This window comes from Aedes albopictus, chromosome 2, assembly GCF_035046485.1.
Source record: "Aedes albopictus strain Foshan chromosome 2, AalbF5, whole genome shotgun sequence".
Classification (NCBI taxonomy): domain Eukaryota; kingdom Metazoa; phylum Arthropoda; class Insecta; order Diptera; family Culicidae; genus Aedes; species Aedes albopictus.
Window position 1 is genome coordinate 473,054,565 of NC_085137.1, and position 18,879 is coordinate 473,073,443.

General features: G+C 37.4%; 1 protein-coding gene across 19 annotated transcripts in view; it reads left to right on the forward strand.

Moving 5' to 3' along the window:
* The window catches only part of LOC109414816 (calmodulin-binding transcription activator 1), a 634,609-nt gene that overhangs the window by 193,639 nt on the left and 422,091 nt on the right, over positions 1-18,879 (forward strand). For all 19 annotated transcript variants that reach the window (XM_062854066.1, XM_062854068.1, XM_062854075.1 and 16 more), the window contains one exon: positions 15,860-16,819. In XM_062854066.1, the coding sequence (XP_062710050.1) occupies positions 15,860-16,819 (960 nt within the window). The remainder of the gene's footprint in view (positions 1-15,859; positions 16,820-18,879) is intronic.

Genomic DNA, 18,879 nt, shown 5'->3' on the forward strand with positions numbered 1-18,879 from the left:
AAGTTCCTTATGAAAGCCGACTGTAATGTAACTTTTGGTTTATTCTGGATGTAATGGAGCATTGAAGTTTTGATAACAAGGCTGCTTAAAAAATCTATACAAATACAATTCATTAGTAAAAATAATTAATGTGAAGTTAAAGAATCTTGGTTTACTGTTTCAATATTCAATCTCACAGAGTTGCTGTCTAAGGCATAATAGTGTATTATAGTAGTACCTACAGACTTGCTCAACATATTTATCAGATTGAAATTTTACGATTTACGATATATATAATCATGGAAAAGTTTAAAAAAACTAATTTTGATGTTGTTTTTCGAACTTTCATGTTTTCTTCCCAAAATTGAAGTCTGAGCTCTCTAGTGTCTTTAGCGAAGTTACGTGAAATTATATGTTCTACAACTTTGCTGAAAGGCTTACCTTGCAGTTTAACCATACAGTGAATACGCACAAAAATAAATAAAAAAGATTTTTTGAACGTATCATTCAAGGACACTTATATGCTAAAATGTCACCTTACGGGCCTTAGAAGATTTGATCGTCTTTTTCCAGAATGGAACACTCTGAATTCTTCAGATGTACGGCACCAAATCTTATAAATCGCACCTACGATAATGCAAACCGTCTCCAATTCACGAGGCAAAAGACTCACTTGTCAGGGTTAATTTACAGTCCTGACATTTTATGTACAGAGTTCCTAACCATACCCAAGTAACAATGAATGGTGAACAACAAAATATTAGCTGACCATTGCTTGGTTAATGGTGTTTGTAGCTGAACAAAATGATAGCTGCATAGTGGTCTGAAGTATAACTTATTAATAATAATAATAGTTATTATTGTAACCTCTTTAGTTTGCAAAACCTGGATGGCTGAACATCAAGTTTGATAGAGTACTTTGTAACCAGCTTTTAAAAAATCGCAAACATGTAGCATAAACCAGCTATTGTTCAGCTCCCAATCTAATAATTTTTGACAGCTGACCCATGCAAGTTTTCGCAGTTCAGCCTATGCAGACTTAGTTCAACTTAAGTTCTTGGTTATACCGACTCGTCAAGTTATGCTTATTTATTCGAGAATGTGTATACACTTGTATGTGATGTAGATGTTAAGGTGCGTGACTGACTATGAATCCGTAGGTCCAAGTTCAGTTCTCAGTTTTTCATATGAAATTATTCATTCTTGCTATTACGTCTCTCGTGAGAACTGAAAGTAGTAAATGGTAAAATGAGCGCATGAAAGTAACTACTTTTATTTTTGACTACAGTAAATTATTTTGGTTAATAGCTGGTTCAGCGCATCTAAAGCCTCACGCAGCTTTTTAAAAACCTAAAACCAGCTGAAGATGGAATAAAATCACGAAATTTAGTTGTAAGGAAGTTTAATAATGGCTTGTCCCCACAATATGCAGCCTTTGTACAAAAAAGGGCTGCTTTACAATAGTTGAGAAAACGTTTGTACAGCATCAAATTGTTACCTGAGTAGTCCTTATTTCATTGCTGGATCGGTTGCCGAATGTGTCGCTGGTAATTGAAAAGTTTAGCATACTAACACCTTACCAGGATTGAGATACCCACTTTGCACTGGTGGGGCTGTGACCTCAGGTATAGCTTACGTGATACGGCATTTCATACCCAGTCGCAGGATGCTGTTTGAGCCGCACTGCTTTAGTGAACAGGTAGGAGGTTTATGACGGTTATATGTCATCAATGGCTAGCAAAATTGCGACACTACAGTTTATGCTTGCTAGCTGGGGCTCATTTGAATGATATGTGCTGGTCATTGGGGGTATTCCAGGGGTATTCTAGAGTACTTCAGGGGGTATCAGAAGGATTTCAGCGATGACAGCGGTTCCTGTGGATCTCAGAGACGTTTTAGGGAGTCTCATGTGTATTTCAGAGGCTCTCAATGGGTTTAACAGGGGTAAATAGAGGTCTCAAAGGCGTTTCAGTGCGTTTCAGGAGATTCCAGAGGGGTACATGGAGTACGCAGGAATATTTCCGGGATATGCAGAGGGTGGATCTATGACAAAAGGTCGAAGGTCAAAAGGTCGAAGGTCATAAGGTCGACAGTCGATAGGTCGAAAGGACAAAAGGTTGAAGGGTCAAAAGGTCGAAGGGTCAAAAGGTCGAAGGGTCAGAAGGTCAATAGGCCGAAATAAAAAAAATACTAGGACAAAATGTCGAAATTTCGAAATGACAAGCGGTCAAAAGGTCGAAAGGTCGAAATATAAAAAAAAATAACTAGGACAAAATGTCGAAAGGTCGAAGGGTCAAAAGGTTGAAAGGTCGAAAGGTCAACATAAAAAAATAACAAGGCCACATGTCGAGAGGAAGAAGGTTGGAAGGTCAAAGGCTCGAAGGCCGTAGATAGTAATAAAACTGAAAGGCCAGGATTCGTTAGGTACGAAAAGCGGATTTCAAATTTATTCAAGTACCTGCAGCGCGATGATTTACGCCATAAATATTTTGCGCATTGCGTCACTCATAATCAATATGAGTTTTTGGGTGGAATAAAAAGAAATGGTCAAAACGAATAAAAAAATACGTATAAAGTATCAAAAGACAAAAGTTTAGAAACGAATATATTATTAGAAAGTAGACAAAAAAATGTCAAGAAACACTACTAGAAAGAACAGCCTCTGTTTAAAAGAAGGCAAACTTCTATTAAAAAAATATAGTAATAATGTCAACAACTGCCAAAAAGCATTACTAGAAAGAACAGCTTATCTTTGAAAAAAAGGCTAAATTCTATAAAAGAAATTAATAGTAGTAACGCCAGTAATGGTTCAAATGAATCATGCATTCTACAACAAACTAGTACTAGGAAAACGCCAACTATTATAAAAACCCACTGTAATTAAAGATTTGATTCCCGTTCCGGTCAGGAAATATTGTCGACTTCTTAGGAATAGTGTATGCTTGTCATATAATATAAAAATTAATACAATGACAGGCAAAGAAAGCCCTTCAATTAATAACTGCGAAAGTGCTAAAAGCACACTAAGTTGAAAAAATGCAGGCCTAGCTGCAGTGAGAATGTAAAGTAAGAAGGAAGAGGAAAGAAAAGATTTATGGTTATTTTGATCTTCTGTATCATCGTCATTGTTCCCCTTCATCCATTTTTCAATTCGACCTTTCGACCTTTTGTCCTAGTTTTTTTTTTCAATTTCGACCTTTCGACCTTTTGACCCTTCGACCTTTTGACCCTTCCATTTTTTGACCGTCGACCTTTTGACCTTCGACCTTTTGACCTTCGACCTTTTGTCCTACAACCGCAGAGGGTACCATTTGTCAGGGGCGTTTCAGGGGCAGTCAGCAGTGCTTCAGGAGGTCTGTGTTGGAACGCCCTTAAATGTTCCTGAAACCGCCTTAAACGCCTCTGGAACTCTTTTCTGTTGGGCTCTCTACCCGAGTAGAAGTAAAAATCAAAACAATATCATCATGAGATATTCCTCAGTGAAGTACTCAAGATCATAATTAGCTATAGGTTTGTTTGACATAAGAGATAAAAGTTCAAAAATAAGATCAAAAATTAGTATGAGGAAGAATATGATAATATCTCATTTTGATATTATAATATCAGACTAATATCTGGGGAGATCTGGGCTGTAGCACATCAAACCAATATCATAAACTGATCTAACAGATGGATTAGAGCAAATAAAAATAAAAATGGCCGCGACCAGAATCGAACTTATGACCTTGTGATTTATGAGCAGTGACATAACCACTGCACTACGACTCTTATCTGAAAACAGGTGGTAACAATAGCATCAAGTTCAACGTTTTCCAAGGTGTTTGCAACTAATGGTAGTTGTGTTGGTTTGGACGCGCCATGTTGTAGATGAGTGTGTGAAAGAACTAATTTTGATCTTGAATAGTAGTTTTCAGATCTTTCAATTTTCGGATGTTACAGATGAATGTGTGAAAGAACTGATTTTGATCTTGAGCAGTAATTTTCAGATCTTGTTGCAGATGTTGCATATGGAAATGTGAAGAGCTAATTTTGATCTTAAGCTGTATTTTTCCAAATTTCCCAATGATAAATGTTCTATCGCATAATTTTAATACAGTTTCCACACAAAATTTGCAAACTGAAGTGAAAGTATGGAAAATAAAAATGATTTAAGGCTCAATTAGGAATTACATATTTTTCTAAACTAAGAGAGCACATTTCTCTAGGTGATTTCACATTTTATGTCTTTAAACGCCAAACTTAAAAAACGCCATGTGTAGAAACATGTTTGGTTTATTTTGCGCCTAAAACAGGACGAATTACCACCATTAGGACGCAATCAGTGAAGTACTAGATTGTTGTAATGAGCTGAATTTTTGTATGGTGAGAAGGTAAATTCTCCATTTCTGCAATGAAATGACACAAAAAGCGTGGCTATCATGATTCCTTGCCTAATGTAATGCTGTTTGAGCAAAACTTTGGGAACTGTGTTATTGTTTTCTCCATTTCTTGCATCAAAGTTTTCCAAAGTTTTGTTCTATCAACATTGAATAAGGCAAGGAATTATAATACCCACACTTTTTGCATAAGTTCGTTGCAGAAACGGAGGATTTACCTTCTAGCCATCAAAAAATCAGCTAAAAATCTAGTACTTCACTGAAAGTGCCCTATTGTAAACTGTCGCCCAGAAAAGCTTTGGAAACATTCAGAAGATCGTAGTCGTCACGACTGTCGTCTGTTCGTATACCCGAGGCAGAATCACTACGCAATTTGTTGGTTGAAACTCAAAAAGCTGGTCGCCTGCAGTGGTATGTTTTGTTGAATCTAGAATCACTTCTACTTCTAGGGCACTTCTACTTCCTTTCTGTCCCAGTGCTCGTTTGTAAAATTTGTGGTGGACATAAGGGCTAGGCTGTATTCCCTATTCCCCTGAAGCGTTACGTAATTTATTAAACCCCTATCTCCTGAAGCGTTACGTTATTTGGTGACGGCGCATAATGAAAGTTGAAAACTTAAAATAGTTTTCATGCGCAATGTTGGGTAGTTTCGACGTTTATACAGCGGGTTGCACAAGACTTTTCAAAGATCAAATTAAAAACTAATTTTGAAATCATATCACGATGAGATATTGAGCAGATATTTGGCAATTTCTTGAATATCTCATCAATATCATATTAAGATATGATATCAAAATTTGATCGTTTTAAGATATGATTATGATATTCACGTCTATCCGGGTAGGAATTTCCTAGAAACGCTCTTAACCTCAACTCAAACTCCCAGGAGTAAGACCTTGTTCTCGCGAACTTAGTTTCTTCCTAATAATTCACCCACAATTTCATATAAGCACCCCTAGCCAGTGTATTATTATTATTTTACTACAGAGACTTTCAGCCCTAGCCGGGTTCATCTCTTGATCACTTTGTCATGTATTGTTCTAGTTAAGACATTCCCGTGTTGAATTTGTGAGATTGTCACCAGGAATGCAGATTTCTCTGTACACACTCAATGACAACCTCTAACAAGCGACGGTCTGATAACTTTTCATTAATTTGTCCTAGAGAACACTCCTCCTCGTACCTTTTTCGTGTTTCCTATATCAGTCGAACAATATGCCTCTTTTCGCTGGAACCTGGCTAGGTCAACCCACCGCAAAACGACCGTTTTCTTTCATTCAAACAAACCGAGTGGAGACCTGGATGCCACCGCTTCCCCCGAACCACTTGAACGGGAGTGACTTTTAGCGACTTAGATAATTTGTTATGCAGATTAGCTTCTTTTGGGGTTGCGATTGTGTGGTTTCCAGTAGGACACGAATGGGAGCACCACAATAATTTCAGTTTACTTTTCGATAGGCTGGTTCCTGGGGATCACAGTTAGCACCTTTTTGCAACCTTGTGTGGAAGAGGAAAGGGCCCTCTTCAGTCATATCGTAAAACTTTTACCCATGTGTGCCGGGAATTGGCCTGCGTCCAGTTGGAACTTGGAATAGGATGGTGGCGGCGATGTGTGTCTATCAGAAGGCAATAAAACTTCTATGATGCGATATTTATGGGTTTGCCCTCGGGAGGAATCCGAGTTGCGTTTTCGTGGAAGGTAGCAGCCAGCAGCAGAGTCAATTCGAGAAATGATAGCAATCTTTCATCCTAATTGACTCGCATTAAAAAGTGCTTATTGTGTCCACTCGGTGGTCCGGTGGAAACTGTGTTCAACAAGAGGAGGCCTTGGGTGGCCATTTGGAGCGGGTAAGGTTCGTGACAAATTGGGTGGGCCATAAATTCGTGTTTCTTTTTATTGGAAAAGACGACAAGGGAGATGACATGGGCTAATAGAAATATCATCATGTCGGGGGTGGTTTAATTTCTCCGATGAAATATTGGTGAGTCTTATAGAAATGTTCGGCTTCAATAAATTTTCCCCTTTACATTTTTTATAGATATTTGTGGCCTTCGTATTCAACGACTAATGGTTTTAGTAACCTATTGTGAAGATTGTCTTAAGCAAAGCAAACCTTCTGATCGGTTTTAATTGAAAGCGTTTCTAAGCAGTTATCGGCTCACAACCACAAGATTTTGAAATAATTAGAAAAAGTCGATTTCAGATTAAAAATAAAAGCAAAAATGAGTAAAATTTGTGTAAAGCTTTTGATTATACATAATCGCAGCGATCGAATATTTTTTACCTTTGACAGCCCGAAAATGATAAAAAGCACTCAACACTTTAAGCGAAAAATCCAGGTCAAAACTTACTACGAATGGCTGACGGAGACCAGACTTGTAAAATCAATCACTCTCAGTCGAACCACATCGTCGTCGAATGACTCGGACTGAACGGGACCAGAAAGCCAGGAGAGACGTGACGTACCGAGGTGGGTAGTGTTTGAATTCCTATCCAATCAAGAAGCGCACCCGAGTCCTTCCGGTCGGCTTACATTGTAACTAAAACTCCTCGCCCTGATCCACCAACACCAGCAGAAGCCAACCCAAAATGGCAACGGTTGGAGATTGAAAGGCCTCAGTCAGCTGTAAAATCGCTCGTTGTCAATCAATGTAGTAGAATTTTTTTTTTTCCGATGGTGCTCGACGAGACACAGTGCAAGACAGGAGACAAGATAGACATTTGAGTCAAGTACCTGCCCTACACCTGGATTGAATGGATGCCTTTCGACGAGGAGGGGATGAGGGAAATGGATTTACCTGTTCGATTGTTCCCCCGAAAAATGGCGAGGGGTTATCAGATTTCCTCCAATGCCAATCATTCACGACCCTGCTGAAGCTTCAAGTGACAACCCTACCGGATCGATTACGTCAAATTCAGAAGTACCTCCGTACCACCCAAGTTCGAAGCCTGACGTAAAGGAGCGAAAATAGACTTCGTCGTTTTTATTACAATGGATTTATATTCAATGTTGGAAATTTGTTCATTCTGAAGGAGCTTCCACAGGAAGAAGACTATAATCTTAAGCCGCCGCCGCTGCCGTTCATGCACTGTGTTTGGTGGCACATGAAGGGGTGTCATAAAAATTGACTTACAATCGAATTTTCACGGTTCGTTTGACAGCCTTGCAATGGTTACTTCTTCACCAATTTTGCGCTCTTGATCGGTTGATGTGCTGGAACGTCTGGAGATGTTATGTAACAGAGTTAATTTCGTTTCAATGTTAGAAGAGGCTATAAGTAGTCAAAATAACTAACACTTTTTAAGCTTAAACTACCAAACTTGACGGCTAAACTCGTTTGAACGATTGTAGCTGGGTATAAACATTAGCATTGGGCAAATCTGGCTGAGACATCAAATTCTGTGAATCGATTCGAATCGGGTCAGCAGAGTCGATTCACCTATTCAATCGGATGCTTCGAATCGATGTTTTCACATCGATTCGATATTACAAAATATTACAAAACCATAAAATTATTCGTTTGCTGCATTTGAACTACATAATTCATGGTATGTTTTATTTGCCTAAATAAATTCAAAATCAAAATTTGAGATTGCACTTCGAACATTTTGCGATTCCGATTCAAAAATTAACGTTGAGATAGAGCATTCCGAAAAAAAAAATGAAATTTAATATTTTTGAATCGAAAGAAAAATCCTGAGATTCCCCAGAACTCTGAGAAGTATTCCCGTACAGTACTGATATGACTGCTGAGAGAAATTCCCCCAGAATCTTTAAAGGGATTCCTCCAGAATTCTGAAAGGAGTTGCTCTAGCATTATGAGGGAGATTTCTTCAGATTGCTGAAAATGATTACACCAGAATCCTGAGCGAAAAGAAAGCAAGTCTCTTCCGGTATCTTGGTAGGAATTCTCTCTGAATTATTTTAAGGATTTTCCTGTAATCCTGAGAGAGATCACTTCATATCTATGAGACGGATTGTCTTAGAGTCCCGAGAGGAATGCTCCCAAAATCCTGTGATAGATTTTCTCAGAATCCTAAGCGAAGCTTTTCCTTGTAATGCTACCAAAATGTTCCAGAAATTCATCTAGAATATACTGAGAGAGATTCTCACATTTTTTTTTTAATTCTAAGAAGAATTTCCCAAGAAACTTAAAAGAAATGACCCAGAAACCTGAAAAGGGTAGCTTAGAATCCTAAGAAGGATTACTCCAGAATCCTAATAAAGGTTCCCTCAAAATAATGGGCGGGATTGCCAAAGAAATCTGAGTTATACACTCACAGAATTCTGGGAGATAGGATTCCCCCAGAATCCTAAGGAGAATTCCTCTAGAATACTTTTAAGTATTCTCCCAGACTTTCCTTAAAATCCTGGATGGAATCCTTCAGAATGCTTAGAATAATTCAGCCAGAATCCCGTTAGGTGTTCTCCAAAATCCTGAGACGGATCATTAGAGGGGTTCTTCCAGATTCTTGAGAAACATATATGTATCTAGAAACCCATGAGGGATTTTTCCGAAAATCTGATAAGGATTCTCCCTGGAAGGGATTATGAAAACTTCTAGATAGGACTTCCCCAGCATTCTGAGAGGGATTATTCTGAGAGGTATGCTCACATAAAACAGAAAAATTATCACAGATTCCTGAGAGACATTCCTCCAGAATATTTGAAAGGACTCCCCTAAACTCTTCCTAGAACTCTGAGAGTAAATAATTTCTTTAGAATACTTTAAATTATTACACCAGAATCTCAAGGGAATTTTCCCATAATCTTGTCAGAGATTTTCCCTGATTACCAAGGGGGATTCTCCCAGAATCCTGAAAGGTACTTCTGGGAGCAACTGCTCCAGAATACAGAAAACAGAATTCTATTGGGATTCTCGTAGAATGCTGAGAAAGATTAGTTCCGAACCGTAAACGGAATCACAAAATCTATGCGAGAAATTCTCCAAAATTTCTCTAGAGAACTCTGCCCAGAATCTCGTGAGAGATTCTTCAAGAATTAATGATTCTGAAAAAAAAATGCACTTAAATCTTGAAAAATATAGGTCCCGAATCCCAAGAATTTCCCCAGAATCATGAAGAATCTTGAGAGAAATTGGCCCAGAATTCTGACGGAAATTACACCAGGAAGCTAAATTTTCAGAAAATCTTGGTAAGAGTACCCGCAGAATACTTAGTGATCCGCAGAATACGCAGAATCCTGAGAAGAATACAGCTAGAATCCTGTGTGTGATTCCCGCAGAATTCTGAGAGGAATTTCGCCATAATTCTGAGAATGCTGAGTATGATTCTCCAAGAAGTCTTAAAGGAGTGTTCTCAGAAACTGTGAGGGATCCTAAGTGAGAGTTTTCTAGAATCCTTAGAGAAATCAACCCAGATCATCCAGAAATTTCTTAGAATCCTGAAAAGGACTTCACCCATGGTAGGGAATACTTCTAAATCCTGACATAAATTTTCTTAGAATCCAGAGATTCGCTAGAATTCTGATATGTATACCCATATTATACTGCTGAGAACAATTCCTCCAGACTTTTTAAAGAGATTCTTCCATAATTCTGAAGATTCCTCTAAAATTCTGTGAGAGATTCCTTCAAAATGCTGAAAATTATTTAACCAGCATTCTGAGAGGCCTTATCCCGGAAAATAAAGAAAGAATCTTCAAATAGGAATTCTCCCTGAATTCTATTAAGGATTATTCTAGAATCCTGGAAAAAATTACTCCAGTTTTCTGGGATGGATTCTGTAAGAATCTTTAGAGGAATTCTTCCAGAATCTTGAGTCAAGAGAAATTCATCTGAAGGGATTTTCAACAAAAAAAAATGGAATCCAGAGATGGACAGCCCTAGAATTCTGAGAAGGAGGCACTAGAATCCTGAAAGGGATTCTCTAGACCATAAGAAGGATTCCTCTAGAATCCTGAGAAAGATTCACTTAGATTCTTGGAAGGAATTGTCCAAGAAACCTGAGATATACAGGTATACCTCGATTTTGTGGACCCTAGATTATATAGACCTTCGATTTTATGTATGCACTTCGATTTAATGTACATTTAATCTTGATTTTATATATTATTGAATTGGTAAAATTCTACAGTACATTCTGAAAAAAAAAGGAAATTGAGTATTTCTCAACAAACATTTTTGCTCTGCAACTTGCAATTCTTAGAGTGATACAAACCATTCTTAAGCAAGCTTTAGCTTAAGAAACTATTATTCGGCTAGTTCTGTTACTTGAATTTTGAATCGAAAGAAAAAATCGCATGTAAAAAATCGATTCGGTCGATTTCGTGGGGCTTCAACATCGATTCAAAAAATCGATTAATCGGAACAGAAACATCGATGTTGCGAACATCGATTCAAAATTGCCCAGTGCTAATAAACATACATTGCTTTTAGAAAGCGACTAGAAGCTTGTCTCCATTGGTGAACGACTACGCAGTCTTTTAGGCTTGAATAATAATATTTCACCATAGATTCTTCAAGGATTTCTCAATTATTCCCTCACATAATTCTTTCAGAGATTTCTCCAAGAATTTATCTTGGCATTTCCTCAAGCATTCATCGCTTATCTTGGCGTTCGATCAGTCGAGTTATGTCAAACACACAGGGCTACTGTGACGTTATCTGTTCATTACATAGCGGCCGCTTTAGTTATTTTAATGATCCATTACTGCAACGCTTTGATTTCGAAAAAAAATCTCTGCAAGGATTCTTCCAGAAGTTTTTTTCTAAGGTTTTACGAAGAGATTCATCCTAGAGATCCTCCAGGAAATTTCAAAAGAAATCCATTGGATGATAATTAAAAAAATCCTTCAAGGGTCCCTACAGAAGTTTTTCTCAGAATATACTTAGGAACTACTAAAAACTTCATTAGGAATTCTTTCGAAAATTCCTTCTGTAATTCGTCCAACGAATTATTTAATATCCATCTACTCTAGGAGTTTTCTTATGGATTCCTTCAAAAAATTTCGCTAGTTGCGTTACCTTTCTCGCTTATTTTAACAAAAATACAAAAATGAGTAACTAAACAAAATACAATTAATTTATTTGTTTTGAGTAGGTTGCAAATGGGAGCTATAAGCTTAAATAGTAAAGGAACAGATACGTTATCTTTTCAAATTATTTTTTTCAGAAGTTTTTCAAAAGATTCCTCCTTAGTCTGTTTTGTCACTTTTTTCAGGAATGCCTCGAGGCATCCTTCAAGTGATTAATGCAAGGTTAAGATTTCATAGAGGATATCCATCGGGAATTCTTCGGGAATCGCTTCAAGAACTCCTACGGGAATTTTTCCAAGGATTTCTTAAAGATTTCTTCAAAAAATCTCTTGAAAAATATCCAAAAATTCTTTCAGAATTGCTGCAAGAATTTTGTTGGGAACTCCTGCGAAGGTTTCATCAATCGGTTGAAGCATTCCTTGTATAATTTGTTTAATAATTTCTTCTTGCATTCTACCAAGGATTACTTCTGGGATCGCTTTAGGAATTCTAACAAGGTTTTATTAAAAATTACAAAGGAATTCCTTCAAAGAGGCATTGAGAAATTCCTCCCAAACTTCGTTAGGACTTTTCTAAGTATTTATTTAGTAGTTCATTCAATAAATTCGCGGTTTCTCCATAGATTCGTTCCAAATTTGTTTAAGTATTATACTATATTTTTTAAATTGATTTAAATAATTAATTCTTAAACTAATTTTGTCTGGTATTTTACAAATATTTGTTTACAAGAAATCCCTCGGGAGTTCTTTTATGAAAAGGATTTCTTCAAGTATTTATATGATAAGTCCTGCAAATCTTTTTCGAAGATATTTCCACCCATTTCTCCAAGAAATTCTGTAGGAATTCCTCCAGAGGATCCTTAAAGTGTTTTTGCTAGAAATGCTTCAGAAATTCCTCCAATAAGCTGTTCAAGGAATCAGGAACTCCTCCAATGAATACTTTAGAAATCCAAATAAAAAAAAAAAAAGAAATATTTCACAGAAGTTCCTCCAAGAAATTCTACTGGAATTCCTTCAAACATTTTTAGGAATTGCTTTGTGTTTTTTTTTCGGAAAATTGTTTGTGAACTTCTCTGGTAATTTTTGGAAATTCCTTAGGTAACTCTTTTGAGGTTTTCTTCGACCGTTCCGTTGTAAATTCTTGATTTTTTTTTTAAATTTTGCAAGAGTGTATTTCATAGAACTTCAAAAGTAACAATAGACTGAATTTCGTAAGGAATTATCGGAGAAATTTTATAGAATTGTCACTTAAATTTACAAACGAATTGACTGAAGAATTTTCAAAGTGAATTTCGAAAAGAACTATTGAAAGAATTACAAAAAAAATGTTGGCACATTTACAAAGGTACTGCCGGTGAAACTTTCAAAAAAAATGCTGAAGGAAATCCTTTAGGAGTTTCCAGATAAATTTTCAAAGCAATTTCCCAAAGAATTTTGGAAAGTAATACCATCGATGTTTTAAAAACTAAAACCCTAAATCAATTTCGAATATTATTGCCGAGAAATTTTCAAAAGAGTTACCGTACCAAATTCCGATGGAAATTAAGTTTCAAAAACAAAAAAATGTCCAAGAAAACTCCAAAAATAATATTATTGGAGATTTTGAATCATATCCAATAAAAACTACTAAAAAGATTTGTCGAAAAAGCTCTGCCAAAGGCTATAGGAAAGAATTTCTCAGGGTAACTCTCAGGAAATTCAACAAATGAATTACCATAGTCAATGCCAAATTTAATAAACAATCAAATTCCGTTTGAATTTCCCGGAAGAAGTTTCCAGAAGAGTATTGAAGTTATTCCCTGAGGAATTACCAGAGGATACTCCAAACGAATTGTAAAAAAAAACAACGAGAAGTTGCAGACGGAACTCCAATGAAATTCCTGTAGAAATAAAAATCTGATGAAGTTCGCGAACATATTGCTGAAACATTGTCAAAAATTTATATAAGAAGTTTCTTAAGGATTTGCAAAACAATTTCTCAAAAGAATTGCCACAGAAATATTTCAAACTTCTAACGGAGTTCCTAAAAAATTCTTGAAAATTTGAACAAAAGGATTTTTTTACACAATAGCTGAGACAATTATCAAAATAATTACCAAAGATGTTTTTTTTAAATAATGAATTCAGAAAAAAATTGCTCAAGAAATTCCCAAGGAAATTTTCAGAGTAATTGCCGGAGGGGTTATCAAATAAATTTTCAAAGAATTTTCCTTAACGAATTGCTGAACGGATTGCCAAAGTAGTTACTGAAAAAGATCCAAAAGAAATTTCCAATGAAGTCCACATAAAAAAAATAAAGAATTCTCACAGAAATTCCTCCGAGTAATTCTACTGGGACTTTTTCAATGTATCCTTTAGGTATTCTTCCAAGGTTTCCATCAGGATTTTTTCAATTGATGTCTTTAAAAATTTCTTTAGCAAAAACACCAATTTCGTCTAGATGACATTCACGAAGCTTCTAAGAAATTTGTTTAGCGATTGTTCCAAATGAGGAACTCTTTCTTGGATACCTTTTATGATTTATCTAGGAATTACATCAAGCACTTCTTTGCAAATTCCTCCAAGATTTCCTTCGAAAGTTGATACGGGAGCTTCTCTAAGCGTTTTTGAAGGAATTCCTTCAGTAATTTGTATTCCCAAGAATTTCAGAAAGAGTATCTTAAAGATTTCCACACACGATTCCTTTGGCGCTACCCCACATGGTCGCTTCAGCGACTTCCCAGAGGAATCGTTTTGGAATTCCTTCAAGAATTTCTATAAGAAATTTCTTCAAGGGTTATTTTTGCAATGCCTCAAACGGTTTTATTAAGTCTTTCAAGGATTTCTAACGTATTTGTTCAAGCATTTCTTTAATTATACCTGCAGGGACTTCTTCATAAATCCCTCTAATAATTGATGTAGGAAATCATCTAAAGATTCATTGGGTGATTTTTTCAAGTCCTCATTCCCAATTTGTCATAGAACCCTTGAAGAAATTCCAGATTTCACCTTTTTCTCCAAGATTTTTTATAAGCTACGTTACAAAGATTCCATCAGGGATTTCTCAGATTTTTCAAGTTTTCCTTCAGATAATCCTACAAGGATAAACACATTCATCTCCAAAGGATTCTTGCACAAAATTCCGCAGGGGGTCCCAAGGCTTTCTGCAGAAATGTAGCCAAGGAAGTCTATAAGAATTCTTTTGAAGATTGTTTTCTGATTTGAACCAAAGAATTTGAGAGGAAATTTTTTTGGCTTCCGCAATTGATTTCTTTGAGAAATAATCTGGGCATTTCATAATTAATTCTTTCAAAATTCCCTTTGTTTCAAAATTTCTACAAGGATCCTTCACGTAATTTCTCATATAGTACTTCTAGTACTTCTAGTACTACTTCATAGTACTGCAGTATTCCTTCAAACATCTCAATAAAGATACTATCAAAATAAACCCTGATTCGTTCCGAGTACATCTTAGAATTCATCTAGAAGATTCTTCAAGGACTACTTTAGAAATTTCTCTAAAATTCCGTTAGAAAATCTCCCAAGGATCCATTCAGGTATGGCTCCAAGCATGATCTCAGAAATTCATCAAATATATTTTTCGTGAGGAACTACACCAAGATTTCTTCTTGGAGAAATCTCTAAGAGAATCCTTGGAGCAATTTCTTAGTGTTCATCCGAAGGATTCGTTGAAGAACTTCATGACATATTCCTTGAAGTACCTGATAAAGGAATCCGAAGAGGTATTCCTGAAGGAATGCATGAAGAAATTCCTAAAAAAAGATCCTTGAAGCAAATCCTGAATGATTCCTTGATAAATTTCTGAAGAAATGCTGAATTTCCTGAAGGAATCATTGTAGATATTTCTAAATCAATGCTTAGAAGATCTCTGAAAAAAAGATCTAAGTATTTTTTTAAAGAAATTTTTACAGAAGTCTTTGAAGTAACTGCTAGATAAATCGTCAAACATATCCCAGAAGGCAAGTTGAGTATTATCCTACACATTTTCTATAGTAATAAATATTGTGTAGGTACAAAGAGTAATCATCAAACTAATTAAAACTAAACCAACTGAACTTCTTGAATAAAGTGTGTACACTCACAATTGGTAATAATTGGACATCAAATGAGCCATCAGTGTGTCAAGTTCCAAAAACTCTTGATAATTACGAAGGTGCCCCTACATATCTATCAGCAGACCTGCGAAGTATTGAACATATAGGAAACTTTCGCTATTCAAAGAACTTTATTCAAACTAATGTAAGAAACCTTCCCTGATTTGGAGGCCCCCTGAATTCGGGGCCCCTTGCGGGCCGCACCCTCTGCACCCCCTTGCTACGCCACTCAATCCGTATTCGTGCATAACCTACCATAGCTGGTCTCGATCGATTGTATCATACGCCGATTTATAATCGATGAACAAGTGATATGTGGGCTATCAGAGAGGTTTTATGAATATACGCCAATCATATTATTTTATTTTTGTGTCTATAATTAGATATAAACTGTTCTCTTTCCTCTTTCTCAGGTCCCCCGGCAGAGGAAGGATCCAACGTTGTGGCCACATCTTCCGGTGTATCCTCAGTCAGCGGCAATGAGCTCACAAAGGTGGTCACCACTGCTTCCACACCGGTTACCGCCCCCGGGGGAGCCATCATCACCGGACTGGACAGCAAAAGCGTCACCCTTTCGGAAGCGGCCACCCGCCAGCTGCAGTCCCAAATTCAGCTGCAGCAGGTCCAAGCACAAACGGCCCAAGCAGCTCAACCGCAACACAGCAACATAATCCTAGTGCGTGGATCCCGCTCCGAAAATGGGCAAATAATCCTTCAGAACACCCACGAACTGCTGAGTCTGCTGAGCGATGAGGACAAACCCATCCTGCTGCAGCATCAACGGCTGAAAACGAAAACCGTCCCTGAAGTAACGGCAACGGCCACCACCGGAAACACCATCCTATTTCAACCGGCGATCAAAAGCGGCACCGTCGACGGTACCTTCCTGTTGCAATCCGATGGAGGTCTCAAGAAAACCGCCCTCACCACAGAAGGTGGCGGTCCGATCTTCCTCCAGCAACGGCTCAACAAAAACGGTTCCTCCGAGGGGCCGATTCTGCTTCGCACGCTTAAACGCATAGATAAGTCCCAGTCGATTCTTGTTATTCGTAATGCTACAACCACTGCTTCAGCTGCCACTTCGGTCTTGGCTGGCAACACTGCTTCCAATAGTGCTTCTGCTAGTGCTGCGTCCACCACTACTACCATAGTTAAGGCCAAACCGATCCAGATCCAGCAGCAACAACAGCAGCAGCATCAGCAGCTGATTCAACCGGCGACTGCTACTTCGACGACGGCCACGGTCGTTACTGTGAGCTCCGGTGGGGCGTCTAATGGAGCAGCAGTTGCTGCGGAAGAAGCCAATTCTAAAAAGGATGTGTCTCCTGTGGTCAAAGTCGTCCAGAAGCCGATCAATATGCCGCTTGGAACAGGTAAGTAATTTTACTTGATTGTTATATTTTTATTTTTTTTTGAAATGTGCTGCTTTCACAAGAAGTATTGATGACAGAAAAAAAAAACAAACACTACTGCTAGGCTGTGAATTGATTTCGTACAATCCAAAGCTATGTAAAGAGTCTTGGAAATATTCTTGACCTTCTTGGACATTAAGCATCATCGTACTTGCCACACGATATACAAATGCATGTAAAATAATAGCATGAAACGAGCTCACCCATTTATGTGCATCCATCTATCTCCCCATCTTTGGCTGTCTGAGGATCCAGACAATCGAATAAATCTACGCAGATATTTGACATGCTGCCCAGCTGCCAAGCTACCGCACACTAGCACTGATGGACGCTGGGTATCACGTCAGCCAACGTAGTATAAACTCAAAAAAAAAAACCGTAATCGAGAAATAATTGCTCACCTTTCCGATCAGCATCTGTAGGTGACACCCAGTCAGAAGTCGAAAGCAATCTGCCAAAGCAGGTGCGAAATTACTATCCTACAAACAAGTCGCTCCATTTCATTTTCGATGTCGTCGTCGTGGTCGTCATCGCTTTGGAGGAGTATTGTATTTTATTGTTGATTTGCATAACATCATCTTCGCCTTGCATCGGCCCAATCGGTCTTGTCTTGCCGTGACGACGATAAGGTAGATCGTAAGTGAAGCCCGAGGGCAGCAAGAAGCGATTCGTTGACATTCTTCTTTTCGCGCAACATCCGTCGTGGTCGTTGAAGTGGGAAAAGTTTAGAAATGGAATGGGGTACTTTTTTAATTTGTCTGGGTCGGGTCGTGTGATAAATGTTGAGACAGTTTATAGTGTTTTCCGTCCGGAGAGGATCGAAGGACCAGCGGCCGACCAAAGCAACCAGCCTAGTGGGAAATCGAAGTAAAATGCGGCTTGGGAGAAACAATTCCAATATTGATAGGCTGCTGAATGTTTTAGATCTATTTTTAATGAGGGCAGCAAATGAAAGCTACAACATCCTAGTAGATCGCTCTGAAATTTTATTTCGATTGGACATTTGGTTACTGAGATATCTTTCGAAGAGTACTTAGGAGTTATACAACTAATCTTTTTGAGATTTTTAACAAAGTGTATCATACTAAATATCTCAGCCGTGTGTCAATCGATTTGGGTTCTCTTGGCACCAAATGAAAGCTACAACATCCTAGTAGATTGCTCAGAAATTTTATTAGGATTGGAGATTTGGTTACAGAGGTATCTTCGAAGAGTACTTAGGATTTGTACAACTAAACTTTTTGAGATTTTTGACCAAGTGTATCATAATAAATATCTCAACCGTCTGTCAACCGATTTCGTTTCTACTGGCACCAAATGAAAGCTATAACATCCTAGTAGAACCCTATATAATTTTATTAGGATTGGACATTTGGTTATCGAGATATCTTTCAAAGAGTACTTGGGAGTAATACAGGTTAACCTTTTGAGCGATTTTTGACCAAGTGTATCATAATAAATATCTCAGCCGTCTGTCAACCGATTCGGGTTCTCTTAGCACCAAATGAAAGCTACAGTATCCTTGTAAAAGGCCCTGAAATTTTATTTCGATTCGACATTTGGATACTGAGATATCTTTCGAAGAGTATTTCAATAAATTCCTTTTTTTATTATTATATTCGTTTGTTATCTTGCATGAGCTTTTGACCAGTCTATGGGAAATTATTGTTCAATCAATAATGCTGACCTCATATAAAGTGTATACTAGCAGGTTATTGTTTTCAATAAAATTATAAATAACAAATTACAAATAAACAGGATTTCTATGAAAACTAACAATATGTTAAATGAAAGCTTTGAATTTATATATTGTGGGAAAAATCCAAGAACTGGACAGCCAAAATAACTAGCTAATTCCAAAACTTATTAGCATAGTAGATATATTATTTTTGTCCTTTCTACACCATAACCATGAATACCAAGTACTTCGGAGCTAATTTATTCGACTGATTAAGAGATATTAGACAAAGTGTATCTCGCTGATTTTCTTATCCGTTTGTTAATCGATTCAAGATCTTTTG